A 16137-nucleotide genomic window follows, 5' to 3' on the forward strand; every position below is an offset into this window, starting at 1 on the left:
GTTTTCACAGCACCTTTTTTCAATATTTCTGTGTGAAATATTCCCAAATGAAGAGTGTTACTTTCAATGAAAACACGAGGCACCATTCCAAACCAACAGATGGCGCCTGTGCGTGTGAGGCCGCTCTGTCTCACACTTGCTCCCTGCAGAAGAAGTAGTTTGTCAGTCGCCCAGTCTCCCCGCTAGACCGGAGAAAGGTGTCTACCCGGCCGCCACCGTCACACGCGACGAGTCTACCCCGAAGACACCCGCCCTGTCCCGGGTCCCCATACCAAACTTCCTCCACGGTGATACCGACCCGCTGTTTTCGGCCATGGCGACGAGTGCGAAGCGAAAGCAGGAGGAGACTCATCTGAAGATGCTCCGGGAAATGACTAGCCTGCCCGCGAATAGGAAATGCTTCGACTGCGACCAGCGCGGCCCGACCTATGTCAACATGACAGTGGGCTCCTTCGTCTGCACCACCTGCTCCGGCATCTTGTGAGTTTCCTTTTGACCCTAAAGAGCCATTTGTATTGTTTACAGACTCCACCAGGTGAAGACAAGGCACCGCTGTCGGTCACGGACATGCCCGGTCCGTAACTGACTCGGCGGAACCGTTAGCTTGTTAGCTAGCGTTGAAGTCAGGACAGGTAACGTCGGTTCCGTCCGCGGCCGTTGGGCTGGGCCGGTTAGTGACGGCGGTTTGGTTCGCTTCCAGCTTTACTTCACATGTCGGCTGAGTGTGTGCGGGTCTCAGTGGTTTATTACTGCCTGTGTGGTCAAGGTTAGCACGCCTAAAGCTTCATATATACCTCAGTTAAACATTTGACCACCTTGTTTGAAAACACGTCACAGGGGAGCCTCCTCTGGTTGAACTTTAGCTGGACCTCCGACATGTCGCAAACAAAACACACACACACCTCCAGATAAGCAGGAGCAGGGTGGGTCTGTCACCTTGGGAAGTAACGTTAGTTGAAAGCAGAAGTGGGGCAGTGGGTCGTCCTTAGCTGCTGACTGATGAAACATCTTTTTCTTCAAGAAGAAGTGTTATGAAATCCAAACCGGGATTTAGGCAATGAATCTGATTCATGCAATATCTACTACTGTCCACTCCCTTTTAGGGAGGCAAACATATCTGCTTATCTTGCTGATAGTTTATTAAGTGTTTTCCTTGTCACCTAAGGTGTTGCAGTGCATTATAGTACAATATTTACCCCTTTATTGTGAGCTAGTTGTGAGTGTATTGTGTTATGTAATAGTATGCATATAACTAATCAACATTTAACCTGTAATGACACTGATATGATCATGTAGTGTGTTATTCTTACCAGTTGTATGACTCAGTGCACAGATCCATAATAACTTGGGATGCACTGGTATTGCAGAATGAATGAATATCACATACACTGAAAAGCATTGTATCTCATATCTCCATCTGCTGATGGGCTATCACGATAAGAGTATGCATGCATAATATCATGTTAATTACACTACAGAAGAGACTTGATGATCCCTAAAATTAGGTGGGGGATATATCGGTGTCAGTTATCGACCAAATAATTTGTCATATATCAGCAAAAAATACTGTATCGTGCACCCCTAATAACCATACTGCACAGAGTAGCACATCAGGTAGGAAAAGTGAAATTGGGGAAATTACTATAACTAACTGCTTGGACTAATGCATGGACAGTATTAGGGTGTCTGCAGGTCCTTCAGAAGTCTTAAACTGTCTTAAAATATATAATAACATTTAGGCCTTAAAGGTCCAGTGTGTAAGATTTAGGGGGATTTAGTGGCACATGTCGATGAGGACTGCTCATTGCAACCAACTGAAACTTCTCCCTGGTAGAATTTCAACATTGTTTATTGTCCCAGAGGGTTTTACTGGAACTGAATTACCCACAGTGGTCTCCTCCTCTCCAAAATAAACAGACCAAGTGATTGAAACCAGAAAAAACACTTGATAAATAAGGTTTACATTACAAATCAGTGTTTCTCCTACGCTGTTTGGCATGTTGGAGACTGACGACTCACCCACCATTTCTGATAACTTAAAGTGCTCATCTTTTTTACTGATTCAGACGTTCAGTAGGTTTTTACTGGGAGCCGAATTATCCACAGAGGTCTCCTGCTCTTTGAAACAATGGGACTGTTGATTTAGACCAGTAAAAACAGTGAATAAAGCATTTTCATGTTACAAATCAGTATTTCTTCCATGCTGTTTGGCATGTCGAAGACTAGTGGTTTGCCCACCTCATGTTCATGTGTGCTTACCTTTATTCTCTGATAGCTTGAGATCTAGACGTTCAGGGGAGTTTTACCGGGAGCTGAATTATTCAGAGGTCTCTTCCTCTCCAGAACAAACGGACCCAGTGATTTAAACTTGTAGAAACACAGAATAAAGCAGCTTCATGTTACAAATCAGTGTTGTTCTAATGCTGCTTGTCGCAGATAGGTTTCTAACTACGCGAATGGCCCAATCAAGAGCCAGTGTTTGGTTTGTGCGTTCTGGGCTACTGAAATATGGCGGTAAACATGACGATCTCCATAAACAGGGACCCATTCCCTGTGTACATAAACAGCTCATGCCATGGTAAAAAAAAACAACAACCCACAATTATTCTTATTCTCAGGTGATTATACACTAAAGAAAACATACTTATTGTATTTTGTTTCTGCCAATATATCCCTCTAAATCCTATACACTGGACCTTTAAAAGTAATTAAATAGTTTTAAAGGTCCAGCGTCTAAGATTTAGTGGCATGTAGCGATGAGTTTGCAGAACTAAACTTCTCCCGTGTGCCAAGCGTGTAGGAGAACTACAGTGGCCAAAGCAAAAATGCAAATATCACTAACTAGTGCCAGTGTTTGGCTTGGTTTGAAAGAGGAATTGCTCCATATGTAGATGTAAAGCCTTGTTGTAGGGTACAAAAGCACAACAGTTCTTAATTTTAAGTGATAATACACTAATGAAGACAAAGTTATGAAAATGATATTTAATTTCTGCTGATAGATGCCCCTAAATCCTACACACTGGACCTTTAAAATTGAATTTGTGAGGTCTTAATTGCCCAAAACAATTTATCTAATTTATCCATATTTTAATTTCTTCTTGTCAAAATGAGTCAAGCTTGTCTACATGAGAAAGTTCATATTTATAATGTTAGGAATCTTTAAACCTACCACTGAAACTAATGCTGTATTTTAACTTTAGACTTACACTTACCTGTTGACAAAATATAGATTAATCTCACTCCTCACATCTATGCTACTTACCTGCAGTGCTTGAATGAAAACAGATGATTTGTCCAATTTTGGTTAAAATAATCTTGAAAAATCTTAATAAGCATAACATTTGAGTTTCTAATACATGTGAACACCCTTATTTTTCATAATAAGTGACACTTAATTTAGTTGAAATGGTAGAAGTTTGACATTTAAGTACAAATTTAAACATAACGTATTCACTCTCTTGAAATCAGAGTTAGTAAAGGCGTCTGTGGCAGCAGTTAAAACCTTGAGTCGATGTGGATGGGTCTGTATCAGCTTTGCACATTTGAACACTGCCTTTTGTCTTCATTCTCCTTTGCACAACTGGTAAACCTCCATCAAGTTGCAGTGAACAGCAATTTTCAAATCCTGCCATAGAATTCTGGTTTGGTTCTTGGTTTTCAGCCACTCCTGTTACAGACTGCATTGTTTTCCTCCAGGATGTGTCTTGAGTGTCTGACATCATTTTATCCTCAACCCCCACAAGCCCTCCACAGCCTGCGGCAGCATCCCCAGAGCATGATGCTGCCATCACAAGATTTGTGGTGGTGATGGTAGGATGTGTTTTGGTCTCATTAAACCATAGAGCCCACATCCCCTGTGGCAAACACTAGCCCAGGATGTCAAGTGATTTTTTTTTATTTTTAACAGCAGTTTTGTATTTGCCAACCTGCCACAAAGCTGCAGCTGGTGAAGCAACAGTTGTTTTCGCACAGCTCATCTGGGGTTGTCTAAGGCCCCATGGTGCCCCTTCTCGCTGTTATCCCTCCTGCACATACCCTCGTATGTTGAGAACTGCTGCTTGCTCCAGGCAAATTTCCAGCCATTTAAAAAAAGATTTTATGATTGACCTAACTATACTCAGAAGTGTTTGTGTAATTAATTTCCTTTTCAGTGTTGAGACTGTAAGGTTAAAGGCAAAAACATGTGCTTCTGTGCAATATGAACAAGCAGTCCTTCAGTTATCTTGTCACAGATTTGTCTGTTAAGGTCCTGTGTCTTCACAATTAAGCTTTTGCCAGAAAACCGCCCAACTAACTGTTGCACCTTCCACCTATTTAAAGTGTATTTACCCTTATGTCACTTGTCACACCTTGATTACACACAGGTGATTTCAATGTGGCTCATTATGTGGTGTTTAAAAACAGCTGGCTGCTGTTACAATGTGAATTTAATATGTCACAAACTGCAAATACTTATACGCTTAAGTAGTTTGTGTAATTGTGCTTGGCCAGTTTGTGGAGATCCATTTAACTTTAATACTCAAGAATGTTTTCTGTGGATTCATTTCAAAATTCACTGTGATTTTATGTTTTGAAGCAATGAAACATGAAGAAATGTATTTGGGTTTACAGCTTTACTGACGCTGTAAACATAGTTATGGCATCTGTTGTAAGTCTATAACATCGAGCACAATCTCAGCCATTTCTAAGTAGGTCCTGGTCATTTCTAATCAAATGAACAGTCACAAATATCTCTGAAAGAAAGGGATACTTTGGATTTTTTGATGTGGGGTTGTATGGTGTACTTATCCAGCATCAGTGTATTACCTACAGGCATGCCTCCACTTTCTGGAAGTGACTCGAGTGCTGATACAGAAGTTAAGCAATGTTCTGCTGTAGATGGGGCAGCAGCGAAATGTATTTTAGCCATCTAAAAATGGTCCCATCTAAAAATATCTTAGAGTTAACATCCCCATCTATGCTCTTGTCAAAGCCACCAGACTACATTGACAAAAACAGCAATTTTGGCTTGCTGAACACGGGAGCTGCTGGTTTACTTCTGCCTTGGTCAGTTAGTTTGTGGTATTATATGACTTTGGTGAATCTGAGCTAACCCTTTAAAACACCAAACTTACACAATAACACAAACAAACTAACTGATGAAGTCAGCAGTAGACCAGCTTCTCCTGTGTTCAGCGATGTTAAATCACTGTATTTCTCAATGGAGCCTGGCTTTGAAGAGAGTAATATAAAGGCTTCATTTCTCCATCAGAAATTGCTGTCTGATGTTAACGTAAAGCAGTGAAAACTACAGCAGTACATTGCTTAGCTTCCGTGTTGGACTCCAGCCTGCTTCTCTAAACTGGGGACATGCCAACAGACATCTGCTGTGTGTAATACACTGACCATAGATAAATACCTCATATAGCCTCACTTCAAAAGATCTGAACTATCCCTTTTAACTTGTGCCTTTTATTTTGATGTTCGGGAATTCATATTTACTGAGACATTCCTTGGGATTTAACCCAAAAACCGGTCAGTCTATGGTCTTAAAAATGTTTAATCAGCAGTAAATGCTCATGTTTGCTGTTAAATGTCTGTCAAATGTTCATACATGTGCACAGAAAATATATCAGTGCATGTGTGGTTGTTGTTTGCTCATCTCATGTCACGTGAACAACACTGGGTTGCATCCTGCTTCTCTTGTTCTTATGCCAACATATACCTCCTCCACCCACAGGCGAGGACTGAACCCCCCACACAGAGTGAAGTCCATCTCTATGACCACATTCACACATCAGGAAATTGAGTTCCTACAGAAACACAGCAACGAGGTATCGTGCACACTTTACAACAAAGGAGTCAGCACCATATTTCACATTGTTAAACACTGTTTTTACAGTCGTTTTGTCTGTGAGTCAGAAGCATCTTGGCATTTTTCTGAACCTTGCACAGTCAACTTTATTGGCATTCCTTTCCCCCACTTTTTCTCCCATTTCTCGTCATCCCCTCCCCCCTTCCCTTTACTCTCTCTCTCTCACCTCTCTCCGTTCTTTGCCACCACCCCACCCCCACCCCGTTCCCCTCCTTACCTCCCACTCTCCTCATTCCTCTGCCCCCCCTGTAGGTCTGTAAACACATCTGGTTGGGCCTCTATGACGACAGGACATTAGTTGTTCCAGATTTCCGAGAACCACAGAAAGTAAAAGAGTTCCTTCAGGAAAAATACGAAAAGAAAAGATGGTAATATTAATGTCTGATTTCTTTTTTTCTTTGTTATGGGAAGAATAAAACCTGTTGTTAAAAGATCACAAACCAACTTCCATGGCCATTCTCATTTCAGTTGTTCACCCTTTGGATGCACATTGTATAAATGCGTTGAGGTATACTATGCACGAAACAAAACAATGTATATACTCCTGCAAAAGTAATCCCTCAAAGGACACATCCACACAAACACTTGATTTAAAATGGCGTTTTGAAACAAAAACGATCTCTGTACTCACAAGTGTTGTAGCAGAGTTTCAGAAGTGATCTTCATCTGTCACATGACCCTATACATACACTGAGCATGTGTGTGCTGGTGGTTCAAGGGAAGATTGTCTACTTTGTGGTTGGTTGCTTAATTACGGAAAATACTACAGAAACAGTATATAGTAAGACAAGAGATTTCTTTGCTTGGACCAACGGTGAGGTGGAACTGTTACTGAAAGTAACATGATGAGTATAAGGCAGTCAAGGCAGTGGGAAATAGATTGGGAGTCCATTTTAAAGCAAATACGGCGACATATCGGAGTGGCACCAGGAGCTTTATCCATTGCCGGAGAAAGCCACTGCAATGGAAAAAGAAGTACATAGAGCTAGCTATAATGTTTTGACTTTACAGGCTGTGACTGATAAGACCCATCAGGAAGCAAACACTTGTGTCTGTGCAGTAATTTCCAAATTCTCACTCATCCAGACTAAATCACAACCCTGTAGTTTTCAAACTAAAACAGGGTCAGCAGTGTTTTTAAGGCCTCTGTTTGTAGCGTCAATGTTTCTTATTACTCGCCAGAATCATGTGGCGGTGTATTTATCTGCAGATACCCTTTGCTCTGCCTGTATTTTCTTATTTTCCTCTCCTTTTGCTATATAGCATAGTGACCAGGTGCCACACTGTAAGCGGCACGCATCCAAGAGGAAGCTACAAAAATTGTGCTGAAAAAATGCAAATATAGTAAGGCAAAACTCTAAGCAAACAAAGCTTGTTTCTAAAATGAAAGTGAATCTGGGATTGGCTCTCACTTTTGCTGCTGATACTGTTTACATACAGTAGCTGACAATTCCTGCATAGTTTACCTTAACCTTTTGTGTGCATACAGCTTTCTATTTGGAAAGGCAGTGAAATGCTAAACTGAGTGCTAAAAAGTCTAGAGTGCTAAGAGTTAAGTGCTGCCTCTGCCAAAAAAAACATTTGGCAGTTATGGATTTGGTTAACCATGTGTTTTAGGTTGATAGCATGCCAGTCATTGTCTTGGACTTTCTTTGTCTATGTGTCACTTTACTCTCTTGGTTCATTGTCATTGGAAAGGGTGCAACTGTGCTTTATGAAGCAAGTTTCCATTTGATCATATTAAATAAATTTGTTGTATTCATATGGTGCTTAGATGGGTCACAGTTACAAAAAGCTGCTTCTGTTTTTTCCTTTTTTTAAAAAAAAAAATATCTCTACATTATTTAGGTATGTTCCTCCAGACCAGGCAAGGGCAGTAGCAAGTGTCCAGGCCTCTGTTTCTGGCTCCTCGGCCAGCAGCACCGGTAGTACCCCAGAAGTCCAACCCCTCAAGACACTGCAGCTCAACAAGACCCCACTCCGCCAGGTAACAGAAATAGACACTGAGCCTGTGAGTGCTCATCATTTGGAATTCGGCTGGAGAAAAGTTTTAACTTGTCCTTTTTTGGTTACTGCCTAGTCTCCAGCGCTTGGTCGTTCCCAGGCTCACAGCGCTGCTCAGGAGAAGAAGTTTGACTTGCTCTCTGACCTGGGAGGAGACATTTTTGCTGCTCCACCCACTCAAACTTCCAGCTCCACCAACTTTGCCAACTTTGCACATTTTCCCAGCCAGTCGGGTAAGAAAGCTTTCTCTCAAAGGAACCAGAAGGTCAAACGTTTCACTCAGACACTCAGCACAGATTTGGTTTGTCATCACCCCATGCATTGCCCTGCCATTGTTTTTATTTCCACATTCATTCATGTTTGTATTCATTTTTTCCTTGTGTATGGCTGCAGCACCTCAGGGTAATTCAGATACCAACTTTGCCAACTTTGAGGCATTTGGAAACACTGCAATTCCATCCCATCTGAGCACGTCACCCCCCTCACAGTCCTTTTCATCAGGTACCCCACTCCGCACCATTTTCATTCTTCCACCCTGTCAACACACTCACCCTCATCTCAGTATTTCACTCGTTCATTTCTTACCCAATGTGTCCACTGGGCAAGCCCTTTTTCTCTTGGATAAGATTTAAAGATTTTCCAATTTAAGACATGCTAAGTTGTAAGCCATGTTTGAAACACACCAATACATTATTACAGAAGTGCTTTGAAGGGAGACACCCAGTGGACATTTAGCCCTAAACCTGTTACAATACAGCACGCTTTTCCTTCAATCATTTAGTTAATTCTTTGTCTATTATTTTTGAGTATCTGTGTGTATGAATGTGGCACTTGGTCTTTGAGTATCTTTTTCTTCCCCAAAATTTGTCAAAAGGGGGAGGTGTGCCAATTCCGTCAATGTCTAGTGCCGTCCCCGCCCAGTCCCAGCCAGGGAGCAGCAGAGAGGATCGCTATGCTGCTCTGGCTGAGTTGGACAACGAGCTCAGCTCCTCTGCCACCACGGCCAGCAATGTGCCAGGGTGAGAGACACACACACACTGCTAATAAATATTCACCACAAACAGTTAACTGTCTATGAAGAGTGCCTCTGCACACCTGGATAGCCTGGACAGATACTACATGACTTTGATTAAGTTAGTGTGGTTGAGTAATTGATGATGACTTAAACACTAGGAGAATGCATAGATTGATTGCATTTACATCTTTACATCTTTGCACTACTTGATTGCTTTTATTTATTTTTATTTTTGTATCATGTCTTCTATTCTCTTTGACTTCCATATTTAGACTTATCCTTTTGCACTGTCTGAGCCGTGAGTCAATTCAGAGTAAAATGCTGTTTTGATTCTCTGTATGTCTGTTACATAACTGTAGAACTGACGATAAAGTCTCTTGAATCTTGAATTTAAATCCCAACTAAATTCTAGTCATCATTTTCCACTCAGAAAAGTCTATAAGACAGCCCCTCCAGGATGATGCGATGTGGTGATGGCAACAACTGATGCAAATACAACCAGTCCCTGTGAATTCTGCGTGACCTTGCAATTTTCTCTGCAACTTTTCATAGTCTCCTGCACAAACCAAACTTTCTTCCTTGTTTCTGGTTGTGAAGATATAGGCATGTGCAACATGAACATCTCAGTTACCAACAGAAATTACTGCTAAAGACCGTGTAAGGCAGTTTACTGGTCTTCTGCACGAAAGGGAGGATAAACTGTTTTACACCGTGTGGCACATTGTGGTGGAACTCAAACAACATCAATTGACAAACACTCTTCTGCTGCAACACACAGCCGGACAGTGGCTGAAATGTGTGGTCAACAGACAAGATAAATAAGAATGACAGAGGCTATTGCATCCACATCTGTTGCACATGCTGAGAGAGGTTTCATTGCAAACGCCTAAAAACATTGCGACAAGCATTGCAATATTTAAAAAAAAAAAACATGCTGTGCTGTGAAATCAGGTATTTTAGACTGCAGCAATCCCAGAACAAGCCTGCCAAATCCCAGAGGGAATGTTAAGAATTCATCTCACAGCTAAACTGCTTTAAAAAATAGCCAACAAAATGTTCACAGTGTCAGTGAATCAGCTCGAAAGGTTAATTAAAGCCTGTCATGTGTACTGCATGTGTTAAACACATGTAAAAAATATTTAATCTGAACATTTCCTTTACAGGAACTTATTTGGACCTGTGCTTGGTTCATCGCCAGCCCAGAATCAGCCTGTGTTACCCAGCATGCAGCCTGGCTTTGGAGGTGCTAACAGTGATTACTACTACAGTGACGCATACAGAATGAAAATCCATTTTCAGAGCTGTACATTTTCAAACATAGCTTGAAGACTGATTTTGCAACTGCCTCCTGAATGTCTTCCAGCCGTCCCATCTACAAATCCCTTCGTTGCTGCAGCCGTTGCCCCGGAGATGGCCACCAACCCTTTCCAGACCAATGGTAGAGCTCCAGCTGCAGGTGTGTGTGTGTGTATTTAAAGTTTAGTGTATTTAATGAGACACATTTTCGTCTTAGAAATTTGTGTTACTTTGATGTAACCCAGTTACATTGCCAAGTAGCTCTGTGATTTGCCAAAGTATGTAGAATTTACTCCTCCTTGGGTGTGTTGTGGGTGTGCGTGTACATTCGTGTACACACATGCTGTGTGTGTCTCGTAGCGTCTTTTGGCACTGGCTCTATGAGCATGCCCGCCGGCTTTGGGAATGCGTCTTCCTACTGCCTCCCGACCAGTTTCAGCGGAAACTTCCAGCAGCAATTCCCTGGCCAGGCTCCCATCCCTTACTCTCAACCTGGGGCCTACCACCCTCAGTCTAATGGTTAGTGGCCTCCCACATCCCTCTGTCCTCTCACCCTGGTCCACCTGTGCAGTACCTGCCAGTGATTTAGGTCACGCTCAGCATGATTTTGTTATCTTTATCTACATGATGGCCATCTGCATTTGGAATTGTGTATAAGTTTTGCTGCAGCAAATTAAGTGTGACTTGTCCATGGCAGCTACTGTACATTGATTTAAGGTTGCATTTAGGTTACAAAGCTTTAGGGTTCTGCTCCGTGCAAAGCTCTGGACCAGAAACACAATTAACAAATCTGACATCACTCATAAGGCTCTGTTCATGCCTGAATGCAATCTGACACGCTGGGCTTGGCTCTCGTTGATTTTTTTCCTCCTCTTTACAGTCTTAGATCTCTAGAGCTTTTAAAAATTAACTCATAATGTAGTTCAGTGGAAAACAACTGTTTATCTTTGACTCTTTATAGCCTGCTCTTTATGGCTTGTTGATATAACAGTTGCAATGAAATATTATTATTACACATTGCCTAACTGCTGGAGAGAGCAGACTCGACCTGTTGTAAATCCCTTTCCCTGTATCACCCCTAGGCCCTGCTTTCCCAGTCTACGGTCAGAACAAGCCCTCCATGACGCCCTTTGGGCAGCCCATGGCTGGCCCTGGCATGTCCAATAACCCATTCATGGTGAGCATGCATTGTCTTTTGTTTTCCCCAACTTTGTGGAGGAAATAAAGGATGAAGTATGGGGGCTTTCTCGGTTTAAAGGGACAGTTCACCCAAACTCAAAAATACGTGGTTTTCCTCTTACCAGTAGTGTTATTTATCAATCTAGATATCGGCCGTAGAGATGTCTGCCGTCTATTAAATATAATGGAACTAGATGGCACTCAGCTTGATGCTCAAAGTACAAAAAATAAATTTGAAAAACTCAACAGCAATGTCTTTTTGCAGAAATCATGACCTGGTTACTCAAGATAAACCACAGACTTTGTTGTGAGCAGTTTCATTTAGGAACTATTTTCGTTCTACTGAACTACGCCTGCCAAGTGTATCACTACGCAGAAGGAAGCATGTATCTTCTGCTAGCTCACCTAGCACCACTGAGCTAGCTAACGTTACAGCTCAACTGAGGAGGACACCATAAATGTTTACATCTCGGGCTGTCAATAAGCAGGACCCTTTTGTCCCTGAGTAGATGCACACTTCCTTCTCTGCGGCGATATGGTTGGCGGGTGTAGTTCGGTAGAAAGAAGATAGTTCCTACATGAAACCGCTGACAACAAGGTCTGTGGATTATCTTGAGTAACCAGGTCATGATTTCTGGAAAGAGACATTGCTGTTTAATTTTCCAAATGTGATCTTTTGGCACTTTTAGAACCACAAGCTGAGTGCCATCTAGTTTCATTATATAAGAGAGAAGGTTGACATCTCTACAGCTGATATCTCCATCACTCTGCAACTCACACCAAACGATCTAGTGTGACAAAAAGCTCTACAGGTAAGAGTAAAAATACGTATTTTTTAATTAGGGGTAAACTTTCCATTCAAGAAAACAATTGTACCGATTGATTTCATTGAAAACATTGTATTTAATAACATTTGATTTAAAGGGATTATTACCTCAGACTGTTATCTGTTGGTGCCCTAATTCTGACTCTCTCTTATTTCAGGCGGGAGCTCCGGCCGGGTCATTCCCTTCAGGCGGTTCAACCAACCCTTTCCTGTAGCACAACTCCCACTCCTTGCCAGCAGAGGGCAGCATGCAGCACATATTCAACGCACCCGTTCCGTCATGCAATTAGTGGCAGTACATTTTTTTTAAAAAGACTTTTTGTTTTGTTTTTCATAAAAGAAGTTTACAACACTATGGAGGAGTACAAAGGACTACATTGAAGACTAAGGGACTGTTATAGGGGGAAATGTACTGTTTGGACTATATACATTATATGCTTTTTATTTTTTGTTTATGACTGTAAGCTCTGTGCATATCATCATTTGTAATCACAATTAAGTACATGTTATGTATAACAAGGACTGAGTTAACAAAGGTGAGTATCCACATACCTTGTGGGAAAAACCCCCACTACAAACTATCTACATAGGTAAGGGTATAGACTTTAAGAATATAAACAGGGTTCCATCCAAATCCATTCCTGTGGTTTGAAGCAACCATGATGATGCAGGTATTTCATTCTCAAAAGGGATTTCTTTTTGTTACGTTAGCATAATTGCAACTATACTGGCACCAAGGTGCAAAATGTCATTTATTAACTTACAAGTTGCCTATAACCCCGAGCAACCAAACCCACGTCTTTTTAAATCAGAGTGACATCCCAAGCAGGTGGATTGGATACAGCGTTGGTCCTGGACCACCTTTTATTAATATTGCCAATATCTGTGAAATGGTGTAAAGAAAGGGTAGGAGCTAAATTTGGGTTGAAACGAAGGGCAGCTCCTTGAATATGAGGCCAGCAGATGTTTCAGCTCACCAGGTGAAGGGACAGACATGTCTACTAGAGCACAAATGTAGGAAAGAGACCAGAAGTGCAGGCTTTAAGATGTGTATTTCTGTGTCCTGTCGCCCTACCTAATCTATACATATTGGTAAAATGGTTTAATATACTCTAAGTAACCTCTCCTGCTTTCAGATATTCACTGTATTTTATGAATATGGTAAAGACAAAAGGAAAGACTGTTAAGAACGCTTCAGGGTTGTGGGTGTGACCCAAATTGGGTTGCCTCAAAACAGGTGAAGTTATTCACATGGTTGCGGGTGACTTGTCCTCTTGACAGGGAACGACAGGTTTACCACACCCTGCCTAGACAAAAAAAAAGTACATTTTAAAGCAAAATATTTATGAAATGTTAGTTATGTTATATTCACTACACTCCCTTAAGATCTGTCTTCCTCTTTGCCTTCTGATTTAAAAGCTTATGGAGTGAAGAGCAGGGTGAGGAGAAATAATTGGTCTCCCTTCAGTTTGCTTTAGAGTAAGGCGAGGGACAGAACAGATTAATTTAGGGATTATTACATTACCGGTTCAGCCTGGGACTCTGGAGAACTAGTGTCTCAATTGTGCCACCAATGACTAACAATGAATTTGACAATGTGTTTCTTGTCTTTACAAGAATAGGTAAGTAACTGTGTACATATATAAATATATGTATAAATAAATTAAAAGATTTTTAACTACAGTTAGGATGTGTGTATATATATCTTTTGATTATCCCGACAGAGAGGTGACTTGAGTACACTAGTGCTGTGGGCTGACGAGTCCACATTTCATTTTGTTTTTCGAAATAATGGATGTTGTGTCTGGGCTAAAGAGGAAAAAGGCCATCTAGATTGTTAAAAAGTTAAAAAGCCAGCGTATGGGGGAGTGTTAGAGTCCATTGTATCATGGCTAACTTGAACATCTGTAAAGGCACCATGAATGCTGAAAGGTACGTACAGGCTCTGGAGAAACATGCTCCCATCTAGATGGCATCCACAAATGTGGCTTCGTTGTTTAAGAGTGGGGGTATCAGACTGGTATGCCTGCAGTCAGACTAAAATTGCCCATAGATGTGAATATGAATGTGAACGTCAATGGTTGTTTGTCTCTATGTGTCAGCCCTGGGATAGTCTGCTGACCTCTCCAGGGTGATCCCACCTCTATCCAAATGTCAGCAGGGATAGGCTCCCCCCTGTGACCCCCAACAGGATAAGCGGTTACAGAAAATAAATGAATGAATGAGTTTTATCATGAAATATCTTGTCTTTGTATGTATTCAATTGAATATAGGTCAAAAAGGATTTGCAAGATAATTATAAGTTTTATTCAGCATCCCAACTTTTTTGGATCAGGGGTTGTAAATCGTTTATCGTTTTATCATCTCGGATTTTTGTTTCAAAATGCTTTCAAAAAGTCAGTTTAGTGGTTAAGTTTCTGGGGAAAAAAATCCTAGGAAGAATTCCCCCCAGGAGGCCCACATTAAAAATGGTCCTCCCAATATTAAATAGATGATTACGGCCCTGCTAGTATATATAGCTCTTATAATTTCATGCCCTGTTCACCATTATATTGCATACAGTTTTATTTATGTAATTTCCATGTGGTTAAAATGAGTTAAATATTAAATTTTCTTCCCCTGTAGCTACGTGAACCTCAAACCGTCTTCTCCGCTTGAAAAACCTCCGTTGCCATGACAACACAGAAACTTTGACATGGCGTCCCTTTTAACAGACCCGTTGTTTGAGATATCTGGAAACGCTCCTCCACCCAACAGGAATTATTATAATTTTGTTATCACCAAGTCAGCTGTAAGTATTTTTGTAATATTTTCGATCTGTGATTACTTTGGGTTAAAAAACTAACGTTACAAGCTTTTGCTGTCTAACAAGCAGGTTGAGGGTGAGTTGTCATGTCTACGGGCGGTGCTAGCTTAAATTACCTAACGTTAATTAACGTTAACGTTAACGTTAACTAGCTAAACCGCTGTAGTTAAAGTTAGCTAACGGACATTTTAATACAACTTGTGTTTGCTGCTAGCTAGTTAACTTAGATATGTTTTGTTATTGCTATGAACTTTAGAGGATAAGTTCAACAGCAGTGTGAACAGAATAAGTACAAGTACACCAAATAAACTAACGTTATTAAAAGTAACAGAACAAATAACGCTAAAGTAAGTTAAGTAAATTTAATTTATATAGCACTTCTCACAGAGAGGACTCACAAAGTGCTTCACAAGATAAAATACAATAACAGAAACAATCCAAAATACACAAAAACAAATAAAAAGTAAAGTGCAACGAAATACAGAGATGATACAATGGGCAATTAATGGAACGAATGCCTAAACAGATGTGTTTTTAACTGCTTTTTGAAAATGTCCACGGAAGAGGCCGCTCTCAGCTCATGAGGTAGTGCATTCCACCATTTTGGTGCAACAGTCTTAAATGCTCTATCACCTTTCGTCTTTAATCTTGTGTGAGGGACAGTAAGTAGGTGGTCTTCAGCGGACCGCAGTGACCTGACAGGACAGTGAAAGGACACCAGATCCGTCAAGTATGCAGGTGCTTGACCATGGAGGGCTCTGTAAGTGATGGTTAGAATCTTGTGCTGGATCCTGAAATTAACAGGGAGCCAGTGCAAGGATGCCAGGACTGGAGTGATGTGAGTGAACTTATGAGATCTGGACAGAAGCTTGGCGGTAGCGTTCTGGACTAGTTGGAGGCGGTCTAATGAAGTTTTATTGAGACAGGTGAAAAGAGTTATTGAGACAGGTGAAAAGAGAATTACAGTAATCTAGACGTGAGGAAATAAAAGCATGGATGATAATTTCTAGCTCGGAATAAGTTAACATGGATCTGAGTTTGGAAATGTTTTTGAGGTGGAAAAAGCAGGAGCGAGTGACAGTCTTGATGTGGTCATCGAAGAGCATGGCCTGATCAAATGTGACCCCAAGGTTTCTCAACTTGGGGCGCACATTTGC

The 16137-nt window shown here is 41.2% G+C and overlaps 2 protein-coding genes across 6 annotated transcripts in view; both read left to right on the forward strand.

The window, feature by feature from the left end:
* The first annotated feature begins 133 nt into the window (after window positions 1-133).
* Window positions 134-14411, forward strand: agfg1b (ArfGAP with FG repeats 1b). Of its 4 annotated transcripts, XM_050074681.1 has the most exons (12): window positions 137-480; window positions 5720-5813; window positions 6107-6222; window positions 7703-7841; window positions 7935-8091; window positions 8252-8359; window positions 8733-8877; window positions 10037-10116; window positions 10237-10329; window positions 10530-10688; window positions 11252-11346; window positions 12333-14411. In XM_050074681.1, exons 1-12 carry the CDS (start codon window positions 314-316, stop codon window positions 12387-12389), a joined length of 1410 nt encoding a protein of 469 aa, XP_049930638.1. In that variant the 5' UTR covers window positions 137-313; the 3' UTR covers window positions 12390-14411. The 4 variants fall into 4 exon arrangements, with proteins under 4 accessions (XP_049930641.1, XP_049930640.1, XP_049930639.1 ...); XM_050074683.1 differs by lacking the exon at window positions 10530-10688 and having other exon boundaries at window positions 135-480; XM_050074682.1 differs by lacking the exon at window positions 8252-8359 and having other exon boundaries at window positions 136-480.
* Window positions 14412-14836: 425 nt separating this feature from the next.
* fbxo36b (F-box protein 36b) overlaps window positions 14837-16137 on the forward strand; it is a 5816-nt gene continuing 4515 nt past the window's right edge. For both annotated transcript variants that reach the window (XM_050032893.1, XM_050032894.1), the window contains exon 1: window positions 14837-14965. In XM_050032893.1, coding sequence (XP_049888850.1) covers window positions 14870-14965 — 96 coding nt within the window. In that variant the 5' untranslated portion in view covers window positions 14837-14869. The remainder of the gene's footprint in view (window positions 14966-16137) is intronic.

Source organism: Epinephelus moara, chromosome 21, assembly GCF_006386435.1.
Source record: "Epinephelus moara isolate mb chromosome 21, YSFRI_EMoa_1.0, whole genome shotgun sequence".
Lineage (NCBI taxonomy): Eukaryota > Metazoa > Chordata > Actinopteri > Perciformes > Serranidae > Epinephelus > Epinephelus moara.